The sequence below is a fragment of the Heloderma suspectum genome, chromosome 3 (assembly GCF_057233095.1).
Source record: "Heloderma suspectum isolate Gila_16-S chromosome 3, 16-S_ref, whole genome shotgun sequence".
In the NCBI taxonomy this organism is placed as follows: Eukaryota; Metazoa; Chordata; class Lepidosauria; order Squamata; family Helodermatidae; genus Heloderma; species Heloderma suspectum.
The window spans coordinates 260,293,654-260,318,493 of record NC_139460.1 but is presented as its reverse complement, the minus strand read 5'-3'; the positions used below and the strand labels follow the sequence as shown (position 1 = coordinate 260,318,493).

Genomic DNA, 24,840 nt, shown 5'->3' with positions numbered 1-24,840 from the left:
TCAGAGAAACTGCAGGTAGCTTATTACTCCAGGTAACTTAGAATAATAGAACTGTAGGCACAGAAGAATTATGAAGAACATCTAGTCCAACTCACAAAGGCCTCTACTTAGGTAACCATCTCTAAAGAATCAACCAATAGAACTGTAGTTCTTAAAGCCTTAAAAAGATAGACAGGAATTTTAAGGGAAACATGAGAACCTCCCAATATACTTTTTGTCTTGTCTTATTTGGGACTGAAGTTCTGATCCAGGTCATCATAATTATAACAAACTCAGCAGCGAACTGCTTGTCCATTTACATTCACAAAGGACACACTGAAGCAGCCTTCTGCTTTTCACAGAACCAATTTAAAGGCCCATTAAGACTGTTTGAGAATCCCTTAGTAGCTGTTTTTAAAAAATGCTGAAGGTCAAGTTGCCCAGGGCCCTAAAATGCGATACCTGTACCTAGGAATTGGGAATATTGTGACAGACCTGTGCAAGATTGATGCTAGTACTTAGGTGTTCTGACATTTTTTCCAGGCCAGGTGATAGAAGAATGCAACCCATGACCATCCCACTTATTATAGACCTGTGAGAGCAGCTCTGTAGTTAAGGTGTAGTATACTGCAAACAGACATGGGGTGAAGATACACCTGCCAGACAAAAACACAAATTTAGTTACGTAATAACATATGACAGCAAGCTTACTGCTTACTACCAGGAATAGCAAGAGCCAATTCAGAGTGTGACCTGGAAAACCCTCAATGATAAATCACCATCTTGTCCAATTCACTCTACTAATTCTGTGTTACACTTGCATCCCATTCTTCTTCCAAAGAGCAAAGAAGCATACTTGGGTTTTCCTGGAAATCTCCTACCCAGAGACTTGTGAAGCCTGGGCCTGCTTATGGTCAGGACTGAACTATATTACACGCAATTACCTACGAGGCACGTTCAGGTCATTCTCTGGACCCACTTCTTCCAAAATCCTCCACTAACACACAGCCCTAAGAACAAGAGCACTGGCAGAGAAAACAACGTTGAGATAAGAAACATAAAAATACCACAGTGGTAAAAAATGCCAGGGCTTTCAATACTGTAGTATCTGGTGCAGCCCATCTAATGTCAAGACAACCTGTTCACAATTGGGATAGAAGGAAAGTTCCAGCTGCTGTGCAGTAGATTTGGCAATGCTGAATATGTTCTTCAGGTTCCGGGATGTGGAATTCCAATTTGCAGCACATGTCATGGTACCAAAGTCAGTCCAGTACTTTTTAGAATTAATACACCCTAGATTAGGGTGGCTACATGCACGGTACTTAAGGGGAATCTCTTGTGTTACAAGCGACTGCCGTGTCCATCCAATTAACTTTATCCACATACAGCTTCATTTGGCAAGCTCACAGTGAGACAGTCTGAACTCTTCCTGATCAGATGCTGGAAGGGTGGGGGGAGGACAAGCAACTCTGTGGGGATGAGGCAACTCCCATTCTTTACAGCCTTTTTGTGAAAAAGGCTGTCCATAAAAAGCAGCTTTCCCCATATCTAGTGACCTTCCCCTGCAATGCACAGCCACCAGAGGATTAGGCTTGTTCCAGTCTCAACTTTTGCACACTCTCAGCTTGTGCAGGGCAACAATAAAGCCCAACAGGTCTAGCTATTGCTCTATGTGAACTGACTGTAAATGCTGGAATATGCCCCAGAATCTTCTACAATGCACAGAGGTTATGCAGCAGGCTGGCCAAGGTAAAAAGATTCACTGAAGACAGACATTTGAAAGTCCCTGCTTTAGAGAATGAGCTCCAAGCTCCCTTCAAATGTCACCTCAGCCATAAAGTCACTTGGTGGACTGCACTCTTCCAGCTTCAGATCCATATATGTAATATGGGGATCATTAACATGACCTACTTCACAGGATAGTTGTGAGGGTTTCTGATTTAATGTATGTGAAGTGCTTTAAGCCCCTAAGAAAAGCACTATATAATTCGCTTTATTATAGCTATGTTCTCTTAACATAGGAACATCGGAAGCTGCCTTACGCCGAGTCAGACCATTGGTCCATCTAGCCCAGTATTGTCCACACTGACTGGCAGCAGCTCTCCAGGGTTTCAAGCTCTATCTGGAGATGTCAGGGTTTAAACCTGGGACCTTCTGCATGGAAAGCGTGTGATCTATCACTGAGCCACAGCCCCAGCAGCAGCAGCTGACAGCTCTTATTTTAAAGGCTTTGCCCTGCATTCTACAGCATCACAGCTCCTCAGAATGCAAGAGTCATCAATTATGACAGAGCCACAAATAATATCAGCTCGATGAACATTTTAAACTAAATAAATTCCACCTTCATTTTTATTTATTTGTTACATTTATATATTGCCTTTTCCTCTAAGGAGCCCAAGACGGTGTCATAGCATTGGAAAGGGCCTACAAGACCATCGAGTCCAACCCCCTGCTCAGTGCAAGAAGCCTGATTCCCAGGCAGTCTCCCAGCCAAGTACCAACCAGGGCTGACCCTGCTTATCCTCACAACAACCCTGTGAGTTAGGTTAGGCTGAGAGTCAGTGACTGGCCCAATGTCACGCACTAAGTTTCATGACTGAGTGGTCTCCCCAGTCCAACACTCTAACCACTACACCATATTGGCTCACGCTGACTACCTTCCCATAGGCTGATAGTTTCAGAATATGTACCATTGACTCTAACTTTTGATATATATATTTTTGTACACTAAATATTTACAAGCATCAAAAATACATTAGAGAGACTGTACCATAGCTACATTGTCAACGGAAACAGTAAAACACACATTTCTAGTACTAACTTCACTTAAAGGAAGTGGGGTGAATGGACAGAGATTTTACACCACATTCCATTATTTCAACTTGCAAATTTTCAGGGCTACGTTAGAACCCAAGTCCCAAGCAACCATTTTAAAGGAGATGCTCTGACCCAAGACACATTCTGCTCACTGATGGTGCTTTAAAATCCTGTCATCCTAACTCTGTTAACCTGGCCAACAATCTCTCAAGCATATATTTTAATGATACAGATCATGCTTGTGAGCTTTGCCATATATGTATAGCTCTCATGTCAGCTTTCAGAGAACTTGTGCTAACAACAGCCAACATAATGCTTTTGTTGTATACAAAAACCTGGATGCAACCATTCCATAGAGGTTTTGCAAGTATAATCTCCAGCGCCATTAAGTGGGAACTCCACTACCACTCAGTGCATTACCCAACCTAACACTTGTCAAACTCCAATTCGGTAATGCACTGCAACCCAAACACTGCTTTTAATATGTTACCTACTTCTAGGGCTGCCTTCTCAACAGTCTGCCTCCCACAATGTACTAAAGCCTTTAGCACATTCCAATTTCATACTGGTCATCTTTCCCCTGCAATCTTTAACTGACTTTTTGCTTTATTACTTTCCTTTACCCCTTCTTCCATTGTTAACTTAATGGATCCGAGTAGTCTCTAGTGAGGTCTGAAAAGGCTGTTTTCTCAGAATGAGTCAATATTTTAAATTCTATGGAATGCATTTATTTTCTCCCCTAAAAAACACCACCACCAAATGCAGCCTTTGAAAGACAGACATTAAATTACAGGCCTCAGTTCCTATTTTCTAAGCCTAATACAACCCCTGAAGGCTTACAATATTTGAATCACAGCTGGAGCCGCGGTTACCATACAGTTTAAATATCAGCTTCTTTACTGTGCAATTTGTTTTAAAAATCAAATCAGAGGCTATGTCATAAACAAGTGCTAATTAAGTAGCAAGCAAGTATAAGGCTTTCTGTGCAAGAAAGGTTCTTAAATATCTGCCTCTCCACTCTCATAAGAAAGGATAAATAAAGCCAGCTGGGAAAATTATGGGCCAAAACTGGCATGGGACACAGAACACCAACAACAAAAACGTGGCTGGCATTAAGCCTCCAGTATTATTCATATGAGTGTCAGGGGGCTACAGATTATGAAAAATATCCTGCCTTAGGTGAACAATGCCATGTTAGCATGGCAATGTGAGCTTGATAACATAATTCTTTAAGGGTATATGCCTATTCCCATCCAGCTACTCTGCTTCAAGCCACTCAGTTCTGAAACGACAGAAATCAAATCCCTTTTGGTACCCCAGAACTACTGCTGAGACGGCAGAATATTTATTATTTTTATGCAGTCCTTTAGACAGTCGTATTTGTTAACAACAAGAACACTGTAATTTATTATAATCCCCTATTTGGTAAATTCATTTATTCTTAGCTAAATGCTTAGCTAAGAATAAATGAATTTTTAATACAGTTTTTAGAAACACTTGTCACTGCTTCCACATTTCCATTTAGTGAATAGGACTGATGTTTCTCTCAGCAGGGGGTGATATTTTAATGATGCAATGCTGCACTTCCTAGAAGACAGACAAGCCTCATGAGGCAGATTATAGGACTAAAGAAACTCAGATCCCATTAAAAGGAGACAGCTCCAGACCATTTTTAAAATTAATTTTGTTTAATGATAAAATGTTATAACAGGTGGGCAGCCAATTGTAAAATTAACCAAAACATTCTTAAAGGAACAGAAGAATGGTAGAAAAGCAAGTACAATCATACTCCCACTATCAATTTACTGGATGGCTCTGTGTAAATATTGGCATCTTCCTATAATTCTTCTTCCCTGTCTACAAAGAAGGGATAGCATCCACGTTCTTTTTAAGCTGTTATAGTAGCCAGGTGGTAGTTGCCAATACTGCCGAAAGCTGTACATCGAGCTTCAGTTTGGAAGACACTTCTCATGATTTGTACGATCATGGGAACAGTCCTGAAAAATATCTGAATACATCTCAGTGTAATGCAGGAATGTCAATTACTTCTGGCTTGAAAATAGGCAACCACTAAGAACCCTTCTATTGACTGACCTGCACAGCTGAAATATAAATCCTGCGCTGCACCTCTCTCTCTCATGGGGTCTTTGAAGGAAACTCTATATAGATTTCTCACATTACATTTTCCTATATCTTTATTTACACAGGTGTGGCCGACAGAGGTGTGACCCATGTCTTCAAAATCGTGAGAACTGGCTCACAAGTCTCCCATAAGGTAGCTGCCTCAACTCACCCTGATCTATAGGATTAGAAATGTCCCATCACTCTCACTTACTAAAGGTTTCAGAAACTGGTGCATCTTAACTCTACCAATGGGCCAGAAATTGTTTAGGACAGTGTCTCTCATACTACACAGATCAAAAGGGCCCTGGTTCTGCAAGTTATGCATTAGAAAGACACCATATTAAGATCTGAAGCGTTCAGAAATGTTTACAAGAAACATTTTGAAAGGATTGCCTTCAACAAATGCTTGAATCAAGACCTACAAAGTCTATTTTACCACAGAGGGCATGGATCAACTGTACTTATAGATAAGCAGAGAGCAATGAAAATGTAAAGGCAAACCACATAAGAAGCAGTTTTAAGGAAGACCCAATTAAAAGAAAAGATAGTGTGCAAAGAGATTTAGACAACAAATTAGAAGATTAACAAAACTAAGGAAATACTGTCAGTATGACAGCACTTGCAAGTGAGGCCAGAAACCAGCTCCATCAACAGTACAACATCATGATGCTTATAACACTAATATCTGCAAGTTAACTCTGCAGTAATCTATAACAAGCATCCTCCCCTCATCCTCCTCCTAACATGCACACACATTGTGATTTTAAAACATAATGATGTAAACTAAAATGCTACGATGGGGACATCTAGGAATAAAAGACTGGAAGAGTTCTTCCACAGGTTTTCAATTCAATCATGAATGACTCACACATACATCTGCTGCTTCTCATAAAAAAAACCCAAAATGATTTCCCTCCCACAACCTGGGAATTAATGTGCAATGTTTCCTAGCACACACATGCCATTTAACATCAGGTAAGGGTTTTTGACCTCCCAGCATCTATGCCATGGTATCTAAGAAATGTAGACTTTGTGTTCCAGTCTTTTTATTCATACACACACAGAACTCACTTACCTTCACATCACCCCAGTCAAACCTTGCACTGCATTTCTCTTATCTCTATCTTCCCATAACTCCTTACCTAGTCAAAAGGTTAGCATCTAGTATTGTTTTGATTTACTCTACTAACAAGAACTATAATTTAGCACTAACTACTCATGAGGAATTTTAGAGCTTCTGGCTGGTGAGTAATTTGCCAAGGAAGACCAGTTTAGCCACATAAAATAAATATCCACCTGCATATACTAGCACTAATCAGGGCGTGAAATTAAACTTTTTATACAGTAGAAAATAACTGCTGCAAGGTGGCGATTTAGTGGAAAGCAAATATTAAGGTCAACCTATTCTTCCAAGAGCCTATAGTAGACATGCTAAGAGAGAGGGCATGGAGCACCAAATTCCACTTTTCTAAGTCCATGAAACTAATACTTCAGTGATGCGTTAGCAAATTTACCATTTGCTTTTACTAATTGCATATATTTAATGAAGCAAACAAAACTAAAAGCTAAAACAAAACACTGTTAACTTGGAAGTGCACGAACCCTGTACTGCTCCTAAAGTAACTGAAGAAGAGTGAAAGTTTGTAAACCTATAATGAGGACTCAACCTATAATGAGGACTCAAAAGCACTCATTGCTTAACTGATATAAATTCACTGATTTAAAGGGGTATACATTTTAATCATACTGCCCCTTTCTTAAAAAAATAAAAGGAAAAAAGGCTATCATGCCATTTTTTTAAATTTGATTTCTATCTCGCCCTTCCTCATTAAAAGCCCAGGTCGGCTAATAACCTACATCAATGGTATGGCATCAATTAGTGCAAAGTGCACATCTCTTGATGACTTCAGTAATCTCTTGACAGCACAGAAGGATTGATTCATCATTTATGGAGCTCTCTTGCCCTGGAGAACTTCCCTTCCACTGCAATGGAGGGAGCAAAGTTTGCATGCATGCAATAAACAGGACCACCAACACCCATTATATCTACAAGAGATCTATGTGTACAAGAGCACATACAGGGACATGGGTCAAGGCGGCTGTTTATGTTGACTTTCCAAAGAAACTGTTTTGTTCTTTATTAAGTACACAGTAACATATGTTCATTAGGTATTTGAAAAACAAACTGCAAAAGCGTGTGATATTTATTCTAACCCAACTGTTTACATTTATATTTACAGCCCACTAGTTCCCAAAAGCTTGGGGTGAATAATGAATTAGAAAACAGGTCTGGAATTCCCTTGGAAGTAAAACATTAAACAAGTAAAAGACTGCTTTACTCTGTAAAATAGTATCCTTCAAAAAGGTCATAGGAACAAGCCAGATGTTGTCTATATGGACGGAACTACATGCTCAACGCAGCATGTCTTGACTATGCCAAAGCAACCTATTTGATCAGCTTAGAATTGTTATATAGCTTAAGCCAGCCTTGTACTTTACCATCACAGATGACAATGAATTATATGCAAGTGAATAGGCTGCATGCTGCCAGAGGGAGGGAGGGACAGTCAAAGCAGTACATCCCTTCCTCTGGCAGCTCCCTGGTTTCTGTGCAGGATAGCATAGAAATCAAGCCTGCAAAAATGTTTGCTGGCTTGCTTTTTACTCATATGAGATGGCAAAGGAGGGCTGGAGGGCTCCATCTGCTAGCCCCTCTCATGGATAATAAGCAGGCTAGTAAAAAAACTGAACTAATACCTATTGTGGCCTTATTTACAAGGCTAGCTCAATGGCTCTTTATGAAGCTGTATCTACTCCAGCCTTTCCCTTCAGATGTTTTTTACTATAACTCCCAGCATTCCTGACCACTGGCTATGCTAGGTAGGACTGATGGGAATTGAGTTCCAAAACATCTGGAGGGCACCAAGGTGGGGAAGGCTGACCTACTCTATGAGCTGACTCATAGATGTCAAGATAGCACAACAGTGTAGGTCAACCACTGTCAGATGTAGTTTAGTGGCAGAGCTCAAAGCCATTACTGAGTGCAGAAATTGGTCAAGGAGGGTCAGAATTAGGAAAGACCAAAGACAACTTGCATTCCATTCTAAAAACCATCACAGAGCAAGCTACACTGGCATAATCCTACTCATGCAGTATTAGTAATTGATAGGCAGGATGGACTTGCCTCACTTCCATTGCACAAGTGTGTTACATGCCGACCCCCAAAGCTACTAATTTAATTCACTGAATCATGCTCACAGATACAACATCTGTAGGATCAACATGTTAGCCTCCCGGCTGACTTACTAAAGATCAGCTCAGACTGCCAGATTTTTCTAGCTTTCCCTGTCTGAAAGAAAGTGGGGCCAAGAGAACATGGCATATTCTGTAACTTGCACTAGCACAGTCACCTCTACTGACGCTATCTGGAGGAAAAAAGAGAAGGCACACTCAGCAATAGCAGATACAAAAAAGAGATCATTCAGCCAAAAACTGCTCAGGATTTTCATCTCTGTTGAAAGTTAACTTTCCCAAAGTGCTTTAGAATAATGTCTTATAAAATTCAAGTTCAGAAAGTACATATAATTTGGGTGAGAAAAGGAGGGATGGCACAGTGGCTTCCCATTCCCATACTCACAGCATCAATTTTCTGCACACAAAAAAGTAGGACATTCAAACATGCCAAATTAAAAGCATCACAAGAAAAGTGGGGGGAGAGTTAGAAGTGAGTTGCAAAGGTATTTAATTAGAAGTCTAAACTAAAAAGGTTTAGCTCCATGCACTGGTAATTAGATGAAACTGAAGTGGTTGGTAGTCCATTCATGAAAACAGATGTTGCTTCAAAGAACCTTGATATCTTTCTTAAATACCTTTGAAAACAAGGATCAGAAAATATGAACTCTTATAAAAGGGGCTTTATTGTATTTTTATAGCATATTACATACCTTGTAAGAATCAGTTTGTTAAGTGTGAATGTCAGTTTTATTTTTTGTCCCCTTTTTTTCTGGCTATTTACAAGCTTTGTAAGAAATTGTTCTTTAATTAAGTCTAAACATAGTTTTATATAAATGGATTCCTGGAATTAAAAACGTTCAGACTTAAGAAATGATTGTTACAGAGACTGTAAGAGGCCGTAAAAAAAGAATGCCACTTTAAACAAAGATTTCTCATTTTAATTAAAAAGATAATCATCAGAACATTCCTACATTTAACAGAACCATTTGAAGCTACTCAGGGGAAAAAAAAAACCTTTTTTTTTGATGCAGGCATATGCAGTGTAGTTTAGATGATATTTAATCAAAGTCCCAGCCAAGGCTATTCTATCGTGTTTTTAAAGACTGTTATCTGCAATTTTAGTAGTTTATTCAAATATATACATTGCTTATTAAACTCATCCATAGTATGCTTGCAAATGGCTGAAACAGAGTCCAAAGCCAATTTAGAGAATTATCTTAGGTTTTGTGGATTTTCTAAGTTAAAGACTTCAAAACAGAACATTTGATTGCTATATATCAGTAGTATACACCATGCAACCCACAGACTGTGTTCACAACCCACATAGTGAAGGCTGCTGTTCTAAGTTGACAAGCATCCATCATTTGTACACGCAAACACAACAACACCAACATATTTTAAAGCAACTGATATACACATAATCCTTTCACAGTCCCACTGAAAGAAAGATCCCGATTTGGGCATTAGTGTTTATAATATGAAAAAGATGGAGGATTTTTTTCTGCCGTATTTTAGAATGTCACACAGTGAAGGGGGCACCAAACCACTACGCTGAAGTGCATTGGCTTAACCAGTTCTTATTGCCTTTGTCTTTTACATAATACTTTCTATTTTAAAAATCTAAAATAATCTCTACAAAGTTAGGTAAACAGTACACTACAAAGAAAACTATACACAATTTTTCCTAACAGCACTAACAGATGTAAGGACCCCGGAACTAGACCAGATAAGCAGTTCATGAACCCCAGAATCAGACAGTGCCCTGCCTCTAATTCATCTCCTGTTGTTCAGACTTCCAGAGCTTTAGCAACTGATTGAGAATGCAGAGGATATTTTAAACTGAATAAGATATCTTAAATGCACGTTGAAATTTTAAAAGGGAATTTGGGAAAACAAGGCAGAATTATGTAAAAATGAATCTGACATATAAAATGCATGATCAGCCAGCCATAAAATGAGTATGTTGGAATTAATGTAAGTTGAACAGAGAATATGCATGAAAACTGGCTATGGTGCACTTTCACTGGGCATTGTGGAAAATGTGCACATATTAAAAGGATGGAATTGGATGCACTGTTTGGTCTTTATGGAGGTTATGCAAGTCATGTTGGACCATGTGATTATACACACTGAACAATGAATGTGCATAGCCCCCAAGAGGAAAATATGTATACTGATCAGGAAAGTCTATGCATGTTGGCCAATATGCAAAATCCCCTGTTGGTGCTATTCATTTCTGTACATTCTTCACAGTGTCCAATGAATGTGCACAATGGTCATTTTTAAAAATACATCTCCATTAAACTCACATTAAACACAGCAGCTTAAAAATGTAGGCCAATATAACTTACCTAGCTATCAACCCTTATACCACAAACACCAGCTTCCCTTCCTTCAACTCACAAAAATATCCCATTATTCAAGAAACATATATCCCAAAATTACAGATTATTCTAAATGTATACGGCTGCATTTTACATAATCCAGCACTGAGAAACTCTTCAAATGGGATATCCTTCACTGACAAGATAAGGAACAAATATAGCCCTGTTATCTAAGGTGCTTTAGATTGGAGGTTGGCCTACAGTAATTGCTGAGGATTATGTGAACATATTTGCTAGCGAACACTTCGCAACAAACATTACCAGTCTACGGAATACCTAGATGGACCTATTATTTATACCAATGAACTAGAGCCATGCAATAAATTTGGAGGGTGATTTGGGGAGCAGTGTGGCTCACGTAGACCCAGTTTGTTGAAGGCCATGAGACACTGGGAAGGCAATCCGGAAAGGCCAAAAAGAGCCTTTTCTGTTAACTTAAAATGTTTAACCTGCATAATAAGTGGCAGCAACACCAGAGGCCTCGGCAAGACAAGATATATTCTTTTCCCAACAATTCTTAGTAATTTCTGTATAAGTTCATAAAGTGTGTTGGTGGGGCTATTCCAGACAAATGATGCCCTTGGTCACTGTTATTTTCTATAGTGTACCATCAGCTACTGCCCTTAGATTCTAAAAGAAGTTCATCCATGCTGACTAAATTCACCCTGTTGGTTAGTAGTTTATTACAAGAGACTGTCACTAGGATGTTTTCAGGAGATCATATATTCCCAAGAGCAGTGTCAGTTTTACAAAAGGCTGGAACTGAACTCATTCCATGAGAGTTAGCGCCCAGAAGGTACGAGAACATTTGTGGGTCTCTGCATGCAATGGGAGGGGACAAAGTTACAATTATTGTGTGTCATAAGAAATCATGACTACAGCAAATTCTGTTATCTACCTTATGGGAGAGAATCTTCAGCCAATGACAAATCGGTGGAAGTTATTGTTTTACCCCAGTGGCCTATGGCATCTGTTCTACCTGCCCAGAAAGGAACCACTATTATTATTTCTGCCTGCAGGGCTCTCTCTTTGTGTAACATCTGCTTGAAAAGGGATGGGAGGAAAAATATAGAGGAGCCCATGTGGCCACTTGACCAATAATGCATCTGTTGCATTAATGCATCTGTGTCCTGTACTTGGAACCCAGAGAAAAATGAGCAGTTTAGGCATTGAATTTAGTTGTAAACAAGTCAAAAATTAGCATACTCCACAGGAAGGTGAGCAGCTGGAAAACCTTTGTGCTTGAGGAGCCCATTCGCCCAGGTCCAAGATCTTCCAATTCAGCTTACCCACCAGATGGTTCTGCAAGCCCCAGATAAATTCCACTGCAGTGCATAAGAGATTTTCCTCTGCTCAAGAAAGAACACAGCATGCCTCCACTTGCATGCTGTCAGATTCCTGGAAGGCAAGTCTGGCTGTCCTCAGCTAACCAACTGATCAGATGATCTATGTCCTCAATGGACCACAGGCCTTGGGCCAGCTGACCCCATCTTGAGACTCTTGTATTGGTGAGGTGTGTTTGCCAGGATTCCACATGTAGATGACAGAATGTTGCCTTGTTTCTCCAAGGACACTTGGATCCTCTGTGGGGCTGTGTCCAAAAGTACTTCCAGGTACCAAAACCTCTGTGGGCGGGAAAGAACTTTGTCTCTTGGAAAGGAAATCAACTCAATAGTATAGTCAGGGGACAAAAATAAGAATTTATTATTATTATTATTATTGTGCTGCCTTCTTTTGGGGGGCAGTAGAGAAGGCTATCTTTTAATCTTTGGTTTTGACCAGGACTGAATAAGAAATTCACCAAAGAGTTTTGAAATTAATCTCTGGTCAATATCCCAGTGTTTCAACCACAACTTCTTATAGACTACAAGCACAGATACAATAGTCTTTGCAAGAACTTCAAGAGATTCTTGGAGGAGTTGGCCAATGAATTCTGCCTCCCTGGCTGACCTGTTGAGTCCTCCTTTCCTAAGGTGTTTGGCACCTGAAGGAGCTTTAGGGAGCAAATATTACGCCCCTAGCACAGAAGCTCTTGCCAAGATGGAATTGGCCATGACAAATATGACAGATCTGATAATGTCTGATGAATTCTACACAAAATGGGTTTGTTCTTCCTTTCTCCAGAATTCACTAGAGCTTCCTCACTACTTTTGGGCACCAACACAGATATTAGCGCAGCCCCTGGGGCATCAACTGTAATTTTTAGGCTGGCCGTAATATCAGAGGGAAGTATATAGACTTTGGGGGATTCAATTGCTGGGTCCTCTGGGTGGATCATCCCACTTCTTCTGGAGAATATCACTTAACATCTCTGAGTAGCCTTGGAAAACACCTCAGATTATCCCTGGGGGTTGACATCAGGATTAGTGCCCTGGGGGTCACCAGACCCAGTATTCCTCAACTGAATTAAATGAACCACTTCGGACAGGATGATGACAGGGAAGCAGTCAGATTTAAATAGCCAGTGCACTGGGGAGGGCAAGGGGAGTAACCCATTCAAGTAGCTCCCCTTTCTCCCTTCCCAGTTCTCAGTGGGATTCTTCTGCATCTTGACTGCATTAATCAAACTTGTCTTCCTCCTCTGAAAGGGGCCAACTCAAAGGTGTCATCAGGTCTACAGTTGGGGGTGGTTGGTAAGAAGGGGTTTATTCACCAAAGAGAAGTCAAGCATTTATGTTCCCAGAGCCCTGGGAGACTGTGTGGGAATGCCCTGGGGAGAAGTGGGGATTGGCAGGGGAAACAATAAGAGTACTCCCAACACACTCACACATTCCCGCTGAATGCCATCACTTGTGGTCCCAGTCAGTGGCTGACTGAGACGATGTCCATGGATATGCCACCGTCTGCACCTGTTCTTTCCATATTGCCTGGACTATAATCAATATCATAAGCTGAAAGTTGGAGGAATATGTCCCCCTCCTCCACTTGCTTGCTGTGGTTGGTTGGCAAAGGTGGTCACAACATCTTTGATTGCTGATTTTTTGTTCCACCAATGGAATACCATTGACGCTTTTCTTCCCCAATGATCAGAAGTAAATGGGGAGAGGGGGGGGAGAGATGGGAAGGGTCAGGGTGGCCCCAATCACCACTTCTTGTGTTCACAGGCATCCAGCACGGACAGGAAGAAGAAAAAAAAACCTCATCCTCCACTTAGATAGGAGCATTAGGATGAGGGAGAGAAGGAAAAGTCTGCTGTTTGTGGGGAACAAGGAAAACATTGGCTGTGCTCCCAGCTAGAACTTGGGAAGAGCAAAGAGAGCCTTCTCTTTTGTAGAAGGGAGAAACAAGGAACTGAAACCTTTCCCACCCCTATGGGAAATCACATTCTGCTATCCTTGCCTTCTGTTGGAGGAGTTAACCCTTTGCAGCCTGCAGTTCTGGTAGTGCTTTTACCAATGATTATTAGCAGCAAATGTTAACAACAGGTGGAATCAGGCAACAAGCAGCCACATCACAGCCCCTTTAAATCCAATCACATGAACACTGTTCCACTGGTGAGGCCTGCCACGTGTGGCAACTCACATCACTGAACTGCAATGGTGGCATAGCATGGATCAGAGAGTCTCTATGGTGAGCAACCAAATGCTTCCCTGTCAAGGACCAAAAGGGGAAAGGGAATTATGTGTGGAGAATAAGCTTGTTAAATGAGTTTAATATTAATTAAGTTAACTTTTGTTTTATCATTACATTGATCAACTATTGTCAACAAATAAGAAAATACTTAAAGTTTTAATTTTTAGAACAAATGGCAGAGAAAATTATATTAATCACAGAAACTCCAGTTCCTCCCAGAAGTTTTTCAACATACTGCCAGATCACATAGAAGTCCCTCCTTCCCACAGCAAATGCAATTGATTCAGTGGGCACTTGTGAACTGTGCCATCTTTTTATATAAAAACATTCTTGCACTTAGGGTTTCAAATCTCAGAGGGTTTGCTGAATTCCTCCCCCTTAAGAGAGCTTAAGAGAAAAGAAGTATTTCACTGAGGAACAGATGTGCACAAAATGTTTCCTGGCCCATCTATGATGGGAGCTGCTGATATCCTGTGCTTCACCCTTAGACTGCCTACCTAACAGTTAGGTAGAGTGGCCCTACAGATGCTCATGTGGGGCAAGCAATTGTTCAACTGAGAGGGAGAAGTTTCAGTTCTACCTGGAGTTGATGGTTTGCACACAATTGTGAGAGAGACCACATACACAGTCTTCCCAAATGCATCGTACAATATGGTGTTGGCCACCTCCATGGGTCTCCAAGGGGAAAAGCTATACAGAGCAAAAAAATATGTATGCACATGTGCTAGACTACTGAGCACTTCTGAGGGTGCCACATGCTCCTGAGGTTCATCTCAGGAGCACTTGCAGGAAGGCATTTAGCATTGCAGCACCCACTCTCTGGAAAATTTTACCAACTGACATTAGACAGGCCTCCACAATTCTGATGTTCAGGCGTCTTCTTAAAACTCATCTCTTTACACAGGCTTTCCCTGAATTGCGACCCAACCAGCTATGGTTTGTAGCACACAGTAGAGTGTGTGGTTTTATTGCTGATTAATTTGTATTGTGTTGTTTTTATCGTTATATTTATCATTGTTTTATGCCACTGTATTTTATGTTCACCACTTTGATACTTCGTGGGAAATGGTATATAAATTTGAATAATGAATAAATTCTCCAAATAAATTCCCCATGTGGTACCTTTTTACCATGTGTACACTATGACAGTACACACATGCATATTAATAGCAAAAACAGCTTAGCTGGAACTTTTTCTAGTTTTCCATCCTCAGTGTTGTAACTTGACAAAGCAGTAAAACTCTAGCTAGCTACCAACCCCTAGGCCTGTGACAGTCTGATGACCTCATACTTCCTTTCTGACCCTTGTGTTACTGTTTCTATTCAGAGATGCCTGCAGTTACAAGACATGACCAGGGTGACAAGTTGGGCCATGTGGCTTAATTGGGGTTACAGGGGGTAAATGATCTCTGGAAAGACACCCTGACCCATGCAGAGTGGAAGAGGCACTTGCTCCTGCCTTTGTAATCAAAAGACACCACAATAAAATAAGGAAATATATCACTTACACAAGGGAATTCTTCGCTATAGAGAATAGTTCACACTGTTTAAGTGCAGCCAAACAATCACCTAACCTTAGTATAAACCTATCAGCCTTAAGATTGTAATGCTTGGTCACCCTTCAATTGCACAGAGTGGCAACAGAGTTAGCTTGAAATCCCTCCCATAAACAGGCCCACCTATAGTGCAACATAACTTTTCAAATACTCTATAGTGCCCAATAGAGCAGTTATTACAGATCTCAGCATTCTACCTTCATAACAAAAAGCCTCCATGGAATGGTTCATTTTGGGAACTGCAGGCTTTTTGGGTCCTTCCCACTATGTCCCAGGAGCCCACTGTATACTACTCTGACCCAAAGAAAAGACCTGCATCCTTCAAGAATCCCCAATACCATTGTTAACTTTGCTACCAAGCTCCACCTTGAAAACAAACACACACATGCCTCTTTAACTGTATTTAGGTGTCCACCTACCACCACCCCTCTCAGAAATGCCAGTCTTTCCTAAATCTCGTCACCTCTTCCATTAGTCCTTCTACTTAGGCCTTCTTCAGCCTTCCTTCGATGTGTTCCCAAGCACCAAAATCGTTCTGCTCCTCCTCAAAAACCCGGCCTTCCAGCCTCATCATAAAGCCGCACACCAGAGGTACCAATTCCCTTGTTTTAAAAGACATCCCCTCTTTCCAAATCAAACCCACTGTAACAGACGAGCACACTTTCGAGAGTCCTGAAACAACCGACCGGGAAATGTAGGGCTTCCCTACCCTACTTTCCTCCCCACGCCGCAGAACCCTCAGCTCTCAAAACCTATGCCTCCCAGTTACCTAAACTCATCTCGCAGATACCCTAGGGCTGTCAGAGGGGCCGGTGATCCCACACAGTCTCTCCCTCTCGCCACAGCTTCCCTCCCGGTAATCCCCCCGCCCTCCTCCTCCTCCTCCTCCTCCTCGCACAACTACCAGCAGCAGCCATCGCCAACTCTCCCCCCGCCCCGCGCCGGCCGTTCCCCTCGCCACTCGTTCCCTCCTCACCATGAACTTGAGGGCCTTCTCCTGCACCACCGCCTCGGCGGGGTCCATAGCCCCCCCGCTCCGCCTCTGCTGCTGTTCCCCCGCCAGCTCCGGGCATCAGCCGGGGCCTAGGCCACCCCCCACCTCTCTCTCCCTCAGTGCAAGGCCGCAGCCGGCGCAGAGTCAGACGGGAAACCTTCGTTTTCCTCCGGCTCAGGTAAATGGGAAATGTAGTCCCGGGTCGTTCTCCCGAGAAGTGTCCAAGAGGACATAACGGACTACAATTCCCAATAAACCCTGCGAAAGGGGAGACGCTGCGCCCGTCGCCTCTCGTGAAGCGGCGCGAGTAGGGGCTGATGGAAAGCGGCAGTATGTTCGAAAAGGTTGAGTGGGGCTAGATTAAGGGGCGGGGCGGGGCGGCGCGGCGGGTTTCACTCCTGCTCCTCCTGTCTTGAGGGAGAAAGGGCTGATGGAAGCCGTAGTTTCCAACAGGGCCTCCCTGGGCTATTTAGTTTCGGGCAAAGCAAGGAGTAGTCTCAGCAGCTGCTAGTACGGGAACGTAAGCTCAGGCTTGTAGCTGGCTATCCAAAAGAATATTAGGGCTTATTCGGATGTTGCCGTGATTTTAGACGTGGAAAATTGCAGGTTTCTGGATCATATAAATATGCACGTAACCAGTCGTGTAGTGGTAAATTTGGAAGGTGCTCATTAAGGTAATCTCCATAACCACGCCCCTAGGGAGAGTCCAAAAATGCAGGCAGCTGTGTTGATCCATATCAACAAACCAGTTCTAGCAGTTTTCATCTCTAGTAGGAGCAGGTCTGTTGTAAAGCTAATGGGTCTTAATTTCCCATTCAAGATCAAGGCACCCCAAAATACTTTGCATTACAACAGGGGACAATATATTGTTGCTGGGAAAATTAGAACCCACCCACCCCCACACCCCAGCAACTGTGAGGCAGCTGTGTTCAGAGGGAACATAGAATATGGGTGTGGGCAGATGAGATCAGCATCCCTGCTAATAAAAAGTGCCAGGGTTGCATCTTTGTGAGCCCTGGCTCCGCTCCGCTACTAGGGATGGCGGAGAATTTCTCCACGAATCTCGGGGAGGCCGAATGCCAACGCATTTGGCCCCCTGAAATTGGTGGTGAAATTCTCCGCCACCCCCCCACCCCCCAGGATGGGACTTACCTCCCTCAAATGTCCCTCTCAGTGGCAGGTCCCGGCGGCGTTTCGGTGGGAGCGGGGGCGGCGGCTGGTCTTCCGACCGGTTGCCGCCACCGCCATTACAAAGTAAAAGTAAAAAAAAAGCACACACACATGTGATAGGCTACGTAACGATTTACGTAGCCTATCACGGCTAGATTTCCAAAGTCTAAATCGTTACGTAGCCTATCACGGGTGACTTAGGAAAAAAAAAAGCATGTACGCAAATGGCGGCGCCCATGGGCGCCGCCATTTGCGTTCCTTATTTGGGCCCGGGTAGTCTACATAAAGATTTACGTAGACTACAGCTAAAATAAGGGCAACGCTATTTGCGTTGTCCTTATTTTCGCCGTAGTCTACGTAAATCTTTACGTAGACTATCCGGGCCCAAATAAGGAACGCAAATGGCGCCCATGGGCGCCGCCATTTGCGTACACGCTTTTTTTTTTCCCCAAAGTCACCCGTGATAGGCTACGTAACGATTTACGTAGCCTATCATGGCTGACTTTGGAAATCTAGCCATGATAGGCTACGTAAATCGTTACGTAGCCTATCACGTGTGTGGTTTGTTTGTTTTTTACATTTACTTTTGTATTTCGCGGCCGGGGATATGGGGCGCTTCTCCCCAGCCTGAATTTCGGCCGGGCGAGGAGGGGCGCCTCCCCCCCCGGCCTGAGCTTCGGGGGGAGAACCAAAGCGCCTCCCCCCCACCGCGAAGCGAGCTGCGGGACCAGGTAAGTGACTTTCGTACATCCCTATACTACACATAACTCATGCTGGTGTCAGAGGCTGAGGCTAGCCCTTTCTGACAGCTGCTGAGGCTTAAGCACCTCAGGAGGACCCACCAGCACCAACCCACTACAGAGCAACATGCCCATGACTGCTGGTAGGAGGGCCCCCTTAAAGATTTGGGCCCCCTCACGTGGAGATTCAATGTGTTGTAGCACTGCCTGCAGTGGCATAAGAAGACCCCTGCTGGATCAAACCAATGGCATAGCTAGTCCAGCATTCTGTTCCTGCAGAGGCCAACCAGATGCCTATAGGAAGCCCGCAAGCCGGACATGCATGCAATAGCACCCTCCCACTCATATTCCCAAGCAACTGATATTGAGAGGCATACGGCCTCCAGTACTAGAGTTAATGTATAGCCATCGTGACTAGTAACCATTTGATAGTTTTATCCTCCATGAAGATGCAAAAGCAACACCTCCACTCCCTCCCATCAAAGCAGACAAGTGGCAGTGTAGCCACCTCTACTCACCTGTCGGCTGAGAGGTGGTGGTGATTGGACCCAGCACTGCCACTTAGAGCGAGGAGGTGGCTGTGCCTTCTGCAGGCAAGCAAGCAAGAGATGGGGGCAAGGAGCAGCCTCTGCCACCAGTCACCATTCTCCTGGGTAGCACAGGGTTGCCATCTATTCCTTGCAGCGCTCTTACCTGCTCAGTCACCCTTTCCCTCTGAGTAGTGCAGTGCGGAGGATTGGGGCCTGCTGCTCCCAATGCCAACTAATGTACCACTCAGTGCAACAGTAGAGATAAGGGTTCCTTGCAGGCCACTTGGACAAATGAGCAACAGAGGCAGTTGCAAGGAGCAGGAGTCGCTGCATTTGCTCATTAGCTCTCTCCCTCTCCATGGCATGGCAGGGTACATCCAGCCTGCTGTGCCTTCCAGGGAGAGAGAAGAGATGGCAGCTGATGTTACTTGTAGCCACAATCAACTTACATCCCCATACCAAAAAAGGGAAACACTAAAGAATGTTCAAACTATCGAACAGCGGCACTTATTTCACATGCCAGTAAGGTAATGCTCAAGATCCTGCAAGGCAGACCCCAGCAATTCATGGAACGAGAATTGCCAGATATACAAGCTGGGTTTAGAAAAGACAGAGGAACTAGAGACCAAATTGCCAATATCTGCTGGATAATGGAGAAAGCCAGCGAGGTTCAGAAAAACATCTATTTTTTTATATTGACTATTCTAAAGCCTTTGACTATGTAGATTGTAACAAACTGTGGCAAGTTCTTGGTGGTATGGGGATACCAAGTCATCTTGTCTGCCTCCTGAGGAATCTGTATAACTACCAAGTAGCAACAGTAAGAACAGACCACAGAACAACGGAGTGGTTTAAGATTGGGAAAGGAGTACGGCAGGGTTGTATACTCTCACCCTACCTGTACACAGAACACCTCATGCGACGTGCTGGGCTTGATGAATCCAAGGCTGGAATTAAAATCACTGGAAGAAACATTAACAATCTCAGAGATGCAGATGATACCACTTTGATGGCTGAAAGCGAGGAGGAGCTGAGGAACCTTATGACAAAGGTGAAAGAAGAAAGTGCAAAAGCTGGGTTGCAGTTAAACGTAAAAAAAACCCCACAAGATTATGGCAACCAACAGAGGGAGAAAATGTGGAGGCAGCGACAGGCTTTGTATTTCTAGGCGCAAAGATGACTGCAGATGCTGACTGCAGCCAGGAAATCAGAAGACGTTTACTTCTTGGGAGGACAGCAATGACAAATCTTGATAAAATAGTTAAGAGCTGAGACATCACACTGACAACAAATGGTATTCCCCATAGTAACCTATGGCTGCGAGAGCTGGACCATAAGGAAGGCTGAGCAAAGGAAGATAGATGCTTTTGAACTGTGGTGTTGGAGGAAAATTCTGAGAGTGCCTTGGACTGCAAGAAGATCCAACCAGTCCATACTCCAGGAAAAATAAAGCCAGACTGCTCACTTGAGGGAATGATATTAAAGGCAAAACTGATGTACTTCGGCCACATAATGAGAAGACAGGATACCCTGGAGAAGATGCTGATGCTAGGGAAACTGGAAGGCAAAAGGAAGAGGGGCCGACCAAGGGCAAGATGGATGGATGATATTCTGGAGGTGACGGACTCAACTTTGGGGGAGCTGACAGCTGACAGGAAGCTGTGGTGACGGCTGACAGGAAGCTCTGGCGTGGGCTGGTCTATGAAGTCACAAAGAGTCGGAAGCGACTGAACGAATAAACTACAACAACTGCTGCTTAGTTGCTTGCTCCAGCTTGGTGGAGGCGGCTGGAAGGAGCAGCTCTTGCCCTCTCTGACCTTCTCTACCTCTCGGGGTGGTGCAGCTGGGAAGATGTGCTTCACTGCAGGAGAGAGGAGTAGGGTGGGAGGGGTGATGAGAGTGAAGATGGGGGCCCACCAAGGGCATGTTGCTGGGGGGGGCGCAAAGTCTGGAGCTTCCCGTGAGGATTGCCATGTAAACCCATATAAACTAAGGCAACTTTATAAATAAGCATACAGAAATGTAGTCCACAAAAATGTTTAGCCTGCCTGTGCCCATGTTCTTATAATCAGTAATTTGTGACACACTGAGACAACACAAAACATATTTAAATTTATAAAACACATTTATTAATATGTCCCATATTAATTAACAAATGTTGGGCAGTTCCTTTGAAGCACCGTATTACTTGATGCTAAACACTCGAGACCAGAGATAGCTGAGACTAACAGCACAATCCTATACATATATGCTAGAAGCAAGTCCCATTCAGTTAATTGGGCTTACTTCCAGGTAAATGTGTGTACTAGCATTCCAGCCTAAGCCCCTCAGAACATTTTTGGGTTTGGTGCCTTTGAAATTCTCATTCAGTAAATCATGGCATTCATCCAGCTAGGAAAAAATGGCACTTTTTGTTTTCAGGATTGCAAGGAGCAAGGCATGTTGAGTTTTAAACCAGCTTTTGCACTCTCCACTTTCACCCTCAGCAAGAGGCTCTTGAGATCCTCTTCGCTTTCTGCCATTAGGGTGGTATTGTCTGCGTATCTGAGGTTGTTGATAATTCTCCCGGCAATCTTAATTCTGACCTGTGATTCATCCAACCCGGTTTTTCTCATGATGTACTCTGCATATAAGTTAAATAAGCCGGGCGACAATATACAGCCTTGTCCTACTCCTTTCCCAATTTTGAACCAGTCGGTTGTTCCATGTCTGGTTCTTACAGTTGCTTCTTGACCCTTGTACAGGTTTCTCAGGAGACAGGTAAGGTGGTCTGGTACTCCCATCACTTTAAGAATTTGCCACAGTTTGTTGTGATCCATACAGTCAAAGGCTTTAGCGTAGTCAAGGAAGCAGCAATAGACGTTTTGCTGGAATTCTTTTGCTTTCTCCATGATCCAGCGAATGTTGGCGATTTGATCTCTAGTTCCTCTGCCTCTTCGAAACCCAGCTTGTACTTGCGGTAGTTCTCGGTTCACATACTGCTGAAGCCTAGCTTGTAGGATTTTGAGCATCACCTTGCTGGCATGTGAAATGAGCGCAATTGTATGGTAGTTTGAACACTCTTTGGTGTTGCCCTTCTTTGGAATTGGAATGTAAACTGACCTTTTCCAGTCTTGTGTTCCAAATTTGTTGGCATATGGAGTGCAGCACTTAACAGCATCATCTTTTAGGATTTTAAATAGCTCAGCTGGAATACTGTCATCTCCGCTAGCTTTGTTGTTAGTAATGCTTCCTAAGGCCCACTTGACTTCACTCTCTAGGATGTCCGGCTCAAGTTCAGTGACTGCACTATCATGGCTATCAGGGACATTAAGATCTTTCCTGTATAGTTCTTCTGTGTATTCTTGCCACCTCTTCTTAATCTCATCTGCTTCTGTCAGGTCCCTGCCTTCTTTGCCCTGTATTATGCCCGTCTTTGCACAAAATATTCCCTTGAGATCTCCGATTTTCTTGAAAAGATCTCTAGTCTTTCCCATTCTATTGTTTTCTTCGATTTCTTTGCATTGTTCATTTAAGAAGGCCTTCTTGTCTCTCCTTGCTATTCTCTGGAAATCTGCATTCAGGTGGATATATCTTCCCCTTTCTCCCTTGCTTTTTGCTTCCCTTCTTTCCTCAGCTACTTGTAAAGGCTCATCAGACAGCCACTTTGCTTCCTTGCATTTCTTTTTCTTGGGGATGGATTTCGTTGCTGCCTCCTGAACAATGTTACGGACCTCCGTCCATAGTTCCTCAGGCACTCTGTCTATCAGGTCTAATCCCTTAAATCTATTCATTACCTCCATTGTATATTCATAAGGGATATGATTTAAGTCATACCTGAATGGTTTAGTGGTTTTCCCTACGTTCTTCAATTTAAGCCGAAATTTTGCAATAAGAAGTTCATGATCTGAGCCACAGTCTGCTCCAGGTCTTGTTTTGACTGACTGTATAGAGCTTCTCCATCTTTGGCTGCAAAGGACACAATCAATCTGATTTCGATATTGACTATCTGGTGATGTCCATGTGTACAGTCGCCTCTTGTGCTGTTGGAAAAGAGTGTTTGCTATGATCAGCGTGTTCTCTTGGCAAAGCTCTATTAGCCTTTGTCCTGCCGCATTTTGTACAACCAAGGCCATGCTTGCCTGTTATCCCGGTTATTTCTTGACTTCCTACTTTAGCATTTCAAGCCCCTATGATGAAATGGACATCTTTTTTTGGTGTTAGTTCTAGAAGGTGTTGTAGGTCTTCATAGAACCGATCACCCTCAGTTTCTTCAGCCTCAGTGGTTGGGGCATAGACTTGAATTACTGTGATGTTGAATGGTTTGCCTCGTATTCGTACTGAGATCATTCTATCGTTTTTCAGATTGTACCCCAGTACTGCTTTTCCCACCCTTTTGTTGACTATGAGTGCTACTCCATTTCTTCTAAGGGATTCTTGCTCACAGTAGTAGATATGGTGGTCACCTGAATTACATTCGCTCATGCTTGTCCATTTTAGTTCACTGATTCCCAAGATGTCATGTTTGACCACCTCCAGCTTACCTTGATTCATTGATCTGACATTCCAGGTTCCTAAACAATATTGTTCTTTACAGCATCGGACTTTCTTTTCACCACCAGACACATCCACAGCTGAGTGTCCTTTCGGCTTTGGCCCAGCTGCTACACTCTTTCTGGCGCTACTTGGAAATAACCTCTGCTCTTCCCCAGTAGTATATTGGACACCTTCTGACCTGAGGGGCTCATCTTCCGGCGTCATATCTTTTAGCCTTGTGATACGTTCCATGGGGTTTTCTTGGCAGGAATACTGGAGTGGGTTGCCATTTCCTTCTCCAGTGGACCACATTTTGTCAGAACTCTCTGCCATGACCTGTCCTTCTTGGGTGGCCATGCATGGCATAGCTTATGGCTTCACTGAGTTATGCAAGCCCCTTCGCCACAAAAAGGCAGTGATCCATGAAGGAGACCATCCAGAATACTGGATTTTGTATGAGTTTTTAATTGATAGTACTAGTATTATTGTTAATTTTGGACTAGCATTGTAGATGGCACTTGACAGAACAGCATAAAAAACACACATGCATGTCCCTGTCCTGAGGGGATTACAATTTAAATTTCAACAGTGGGAGAAACAACAGAGGAGGGGGAAGGAAGGGAAAGTCATGTAACTGAACAATCAGGAATGGCAGGAGCAAGAGAACAAGGGATGAATGTATGCAAATGCAGGTACCCATACTTCATGCTTTGTTTCATCTGGCAGGTGCATCTAGAGCAGACTTCCCCAACCTGGTGCCCTCTAGATGTTTGGCCATGCTAGCTGGAGCTGATAGGAAGACTGATCTGAAGAATGTGGATTCAAATCTCAGCACAGGCATGTACTAATTGACTGGCCTTGGGCAGGTTCCTATCTTTCACCCTCAGCCCATCTGCCAGATTAGAATAAGAATGACAATACTGCAAAAGGTTCTGACAATGAACAAGACAAACTTTAATGCACTCTGTTGGATAAAAATGTTAAATAACAGCGCCTTCCAAAATTCTTACAATGTGGTTAATCTGTTTTAAGTGATTATCACTGTGATCCTCAAAATATATGGCCTTGTCAATCCAAGACTCAATCTTTTTAATGAGCCTTGTAGCAGTGGACTATTTTTGAAGACCAATTGTTAATTTATATAAAAAAACAAAAATAGCCACACATGAGGAAAAAAATCCAAAATCCACAGTTGGGCAATGCCTTTATTAGGAGCAACCAAAA

The 24,840-nt window shown here is 43.0% G+C and overlaps 1 protein-coding gene across 13 annotated transcripts in view; it reads right to left on the bottom strand.

Annotated features, from left to right (window-relative positions):
- Window positions 1–24,840, bottom strand: part of BTRC (beta-transducin repeat containing E3 ubiquitin protein ligase) — a 183,971-nt gene that overhangs the window by 147,048 nt on the left and 12,083 nt on the right. For 7 of the 13 annotated variants that reach the window (XM_084846511.1, XM_084846515.1, XM_084846519.1 and 4 more), the window contains exon 1: window positions 16,644–16,801. The exons of 3 other annotated variants lie outside the window; for them this stretch is intronic. In XM_084846511.1, coding sequence (XP_084702637.1) covers window positions 16,644–16,691 — 48 coding nt within the window. In that variant the 5' untranslated portion in view covers window positions 16,692–16,801. Of the gene's footprint in view, window positions 1–474; window positions 16,528–16,643; window positions 16,802–24,840 lie in introns of those variants that run through there. 3 more of the 13 variants (XR_014789518.1, XM_084846524.1, XM_084846522.1) reach the window with 1 other exon arrangement.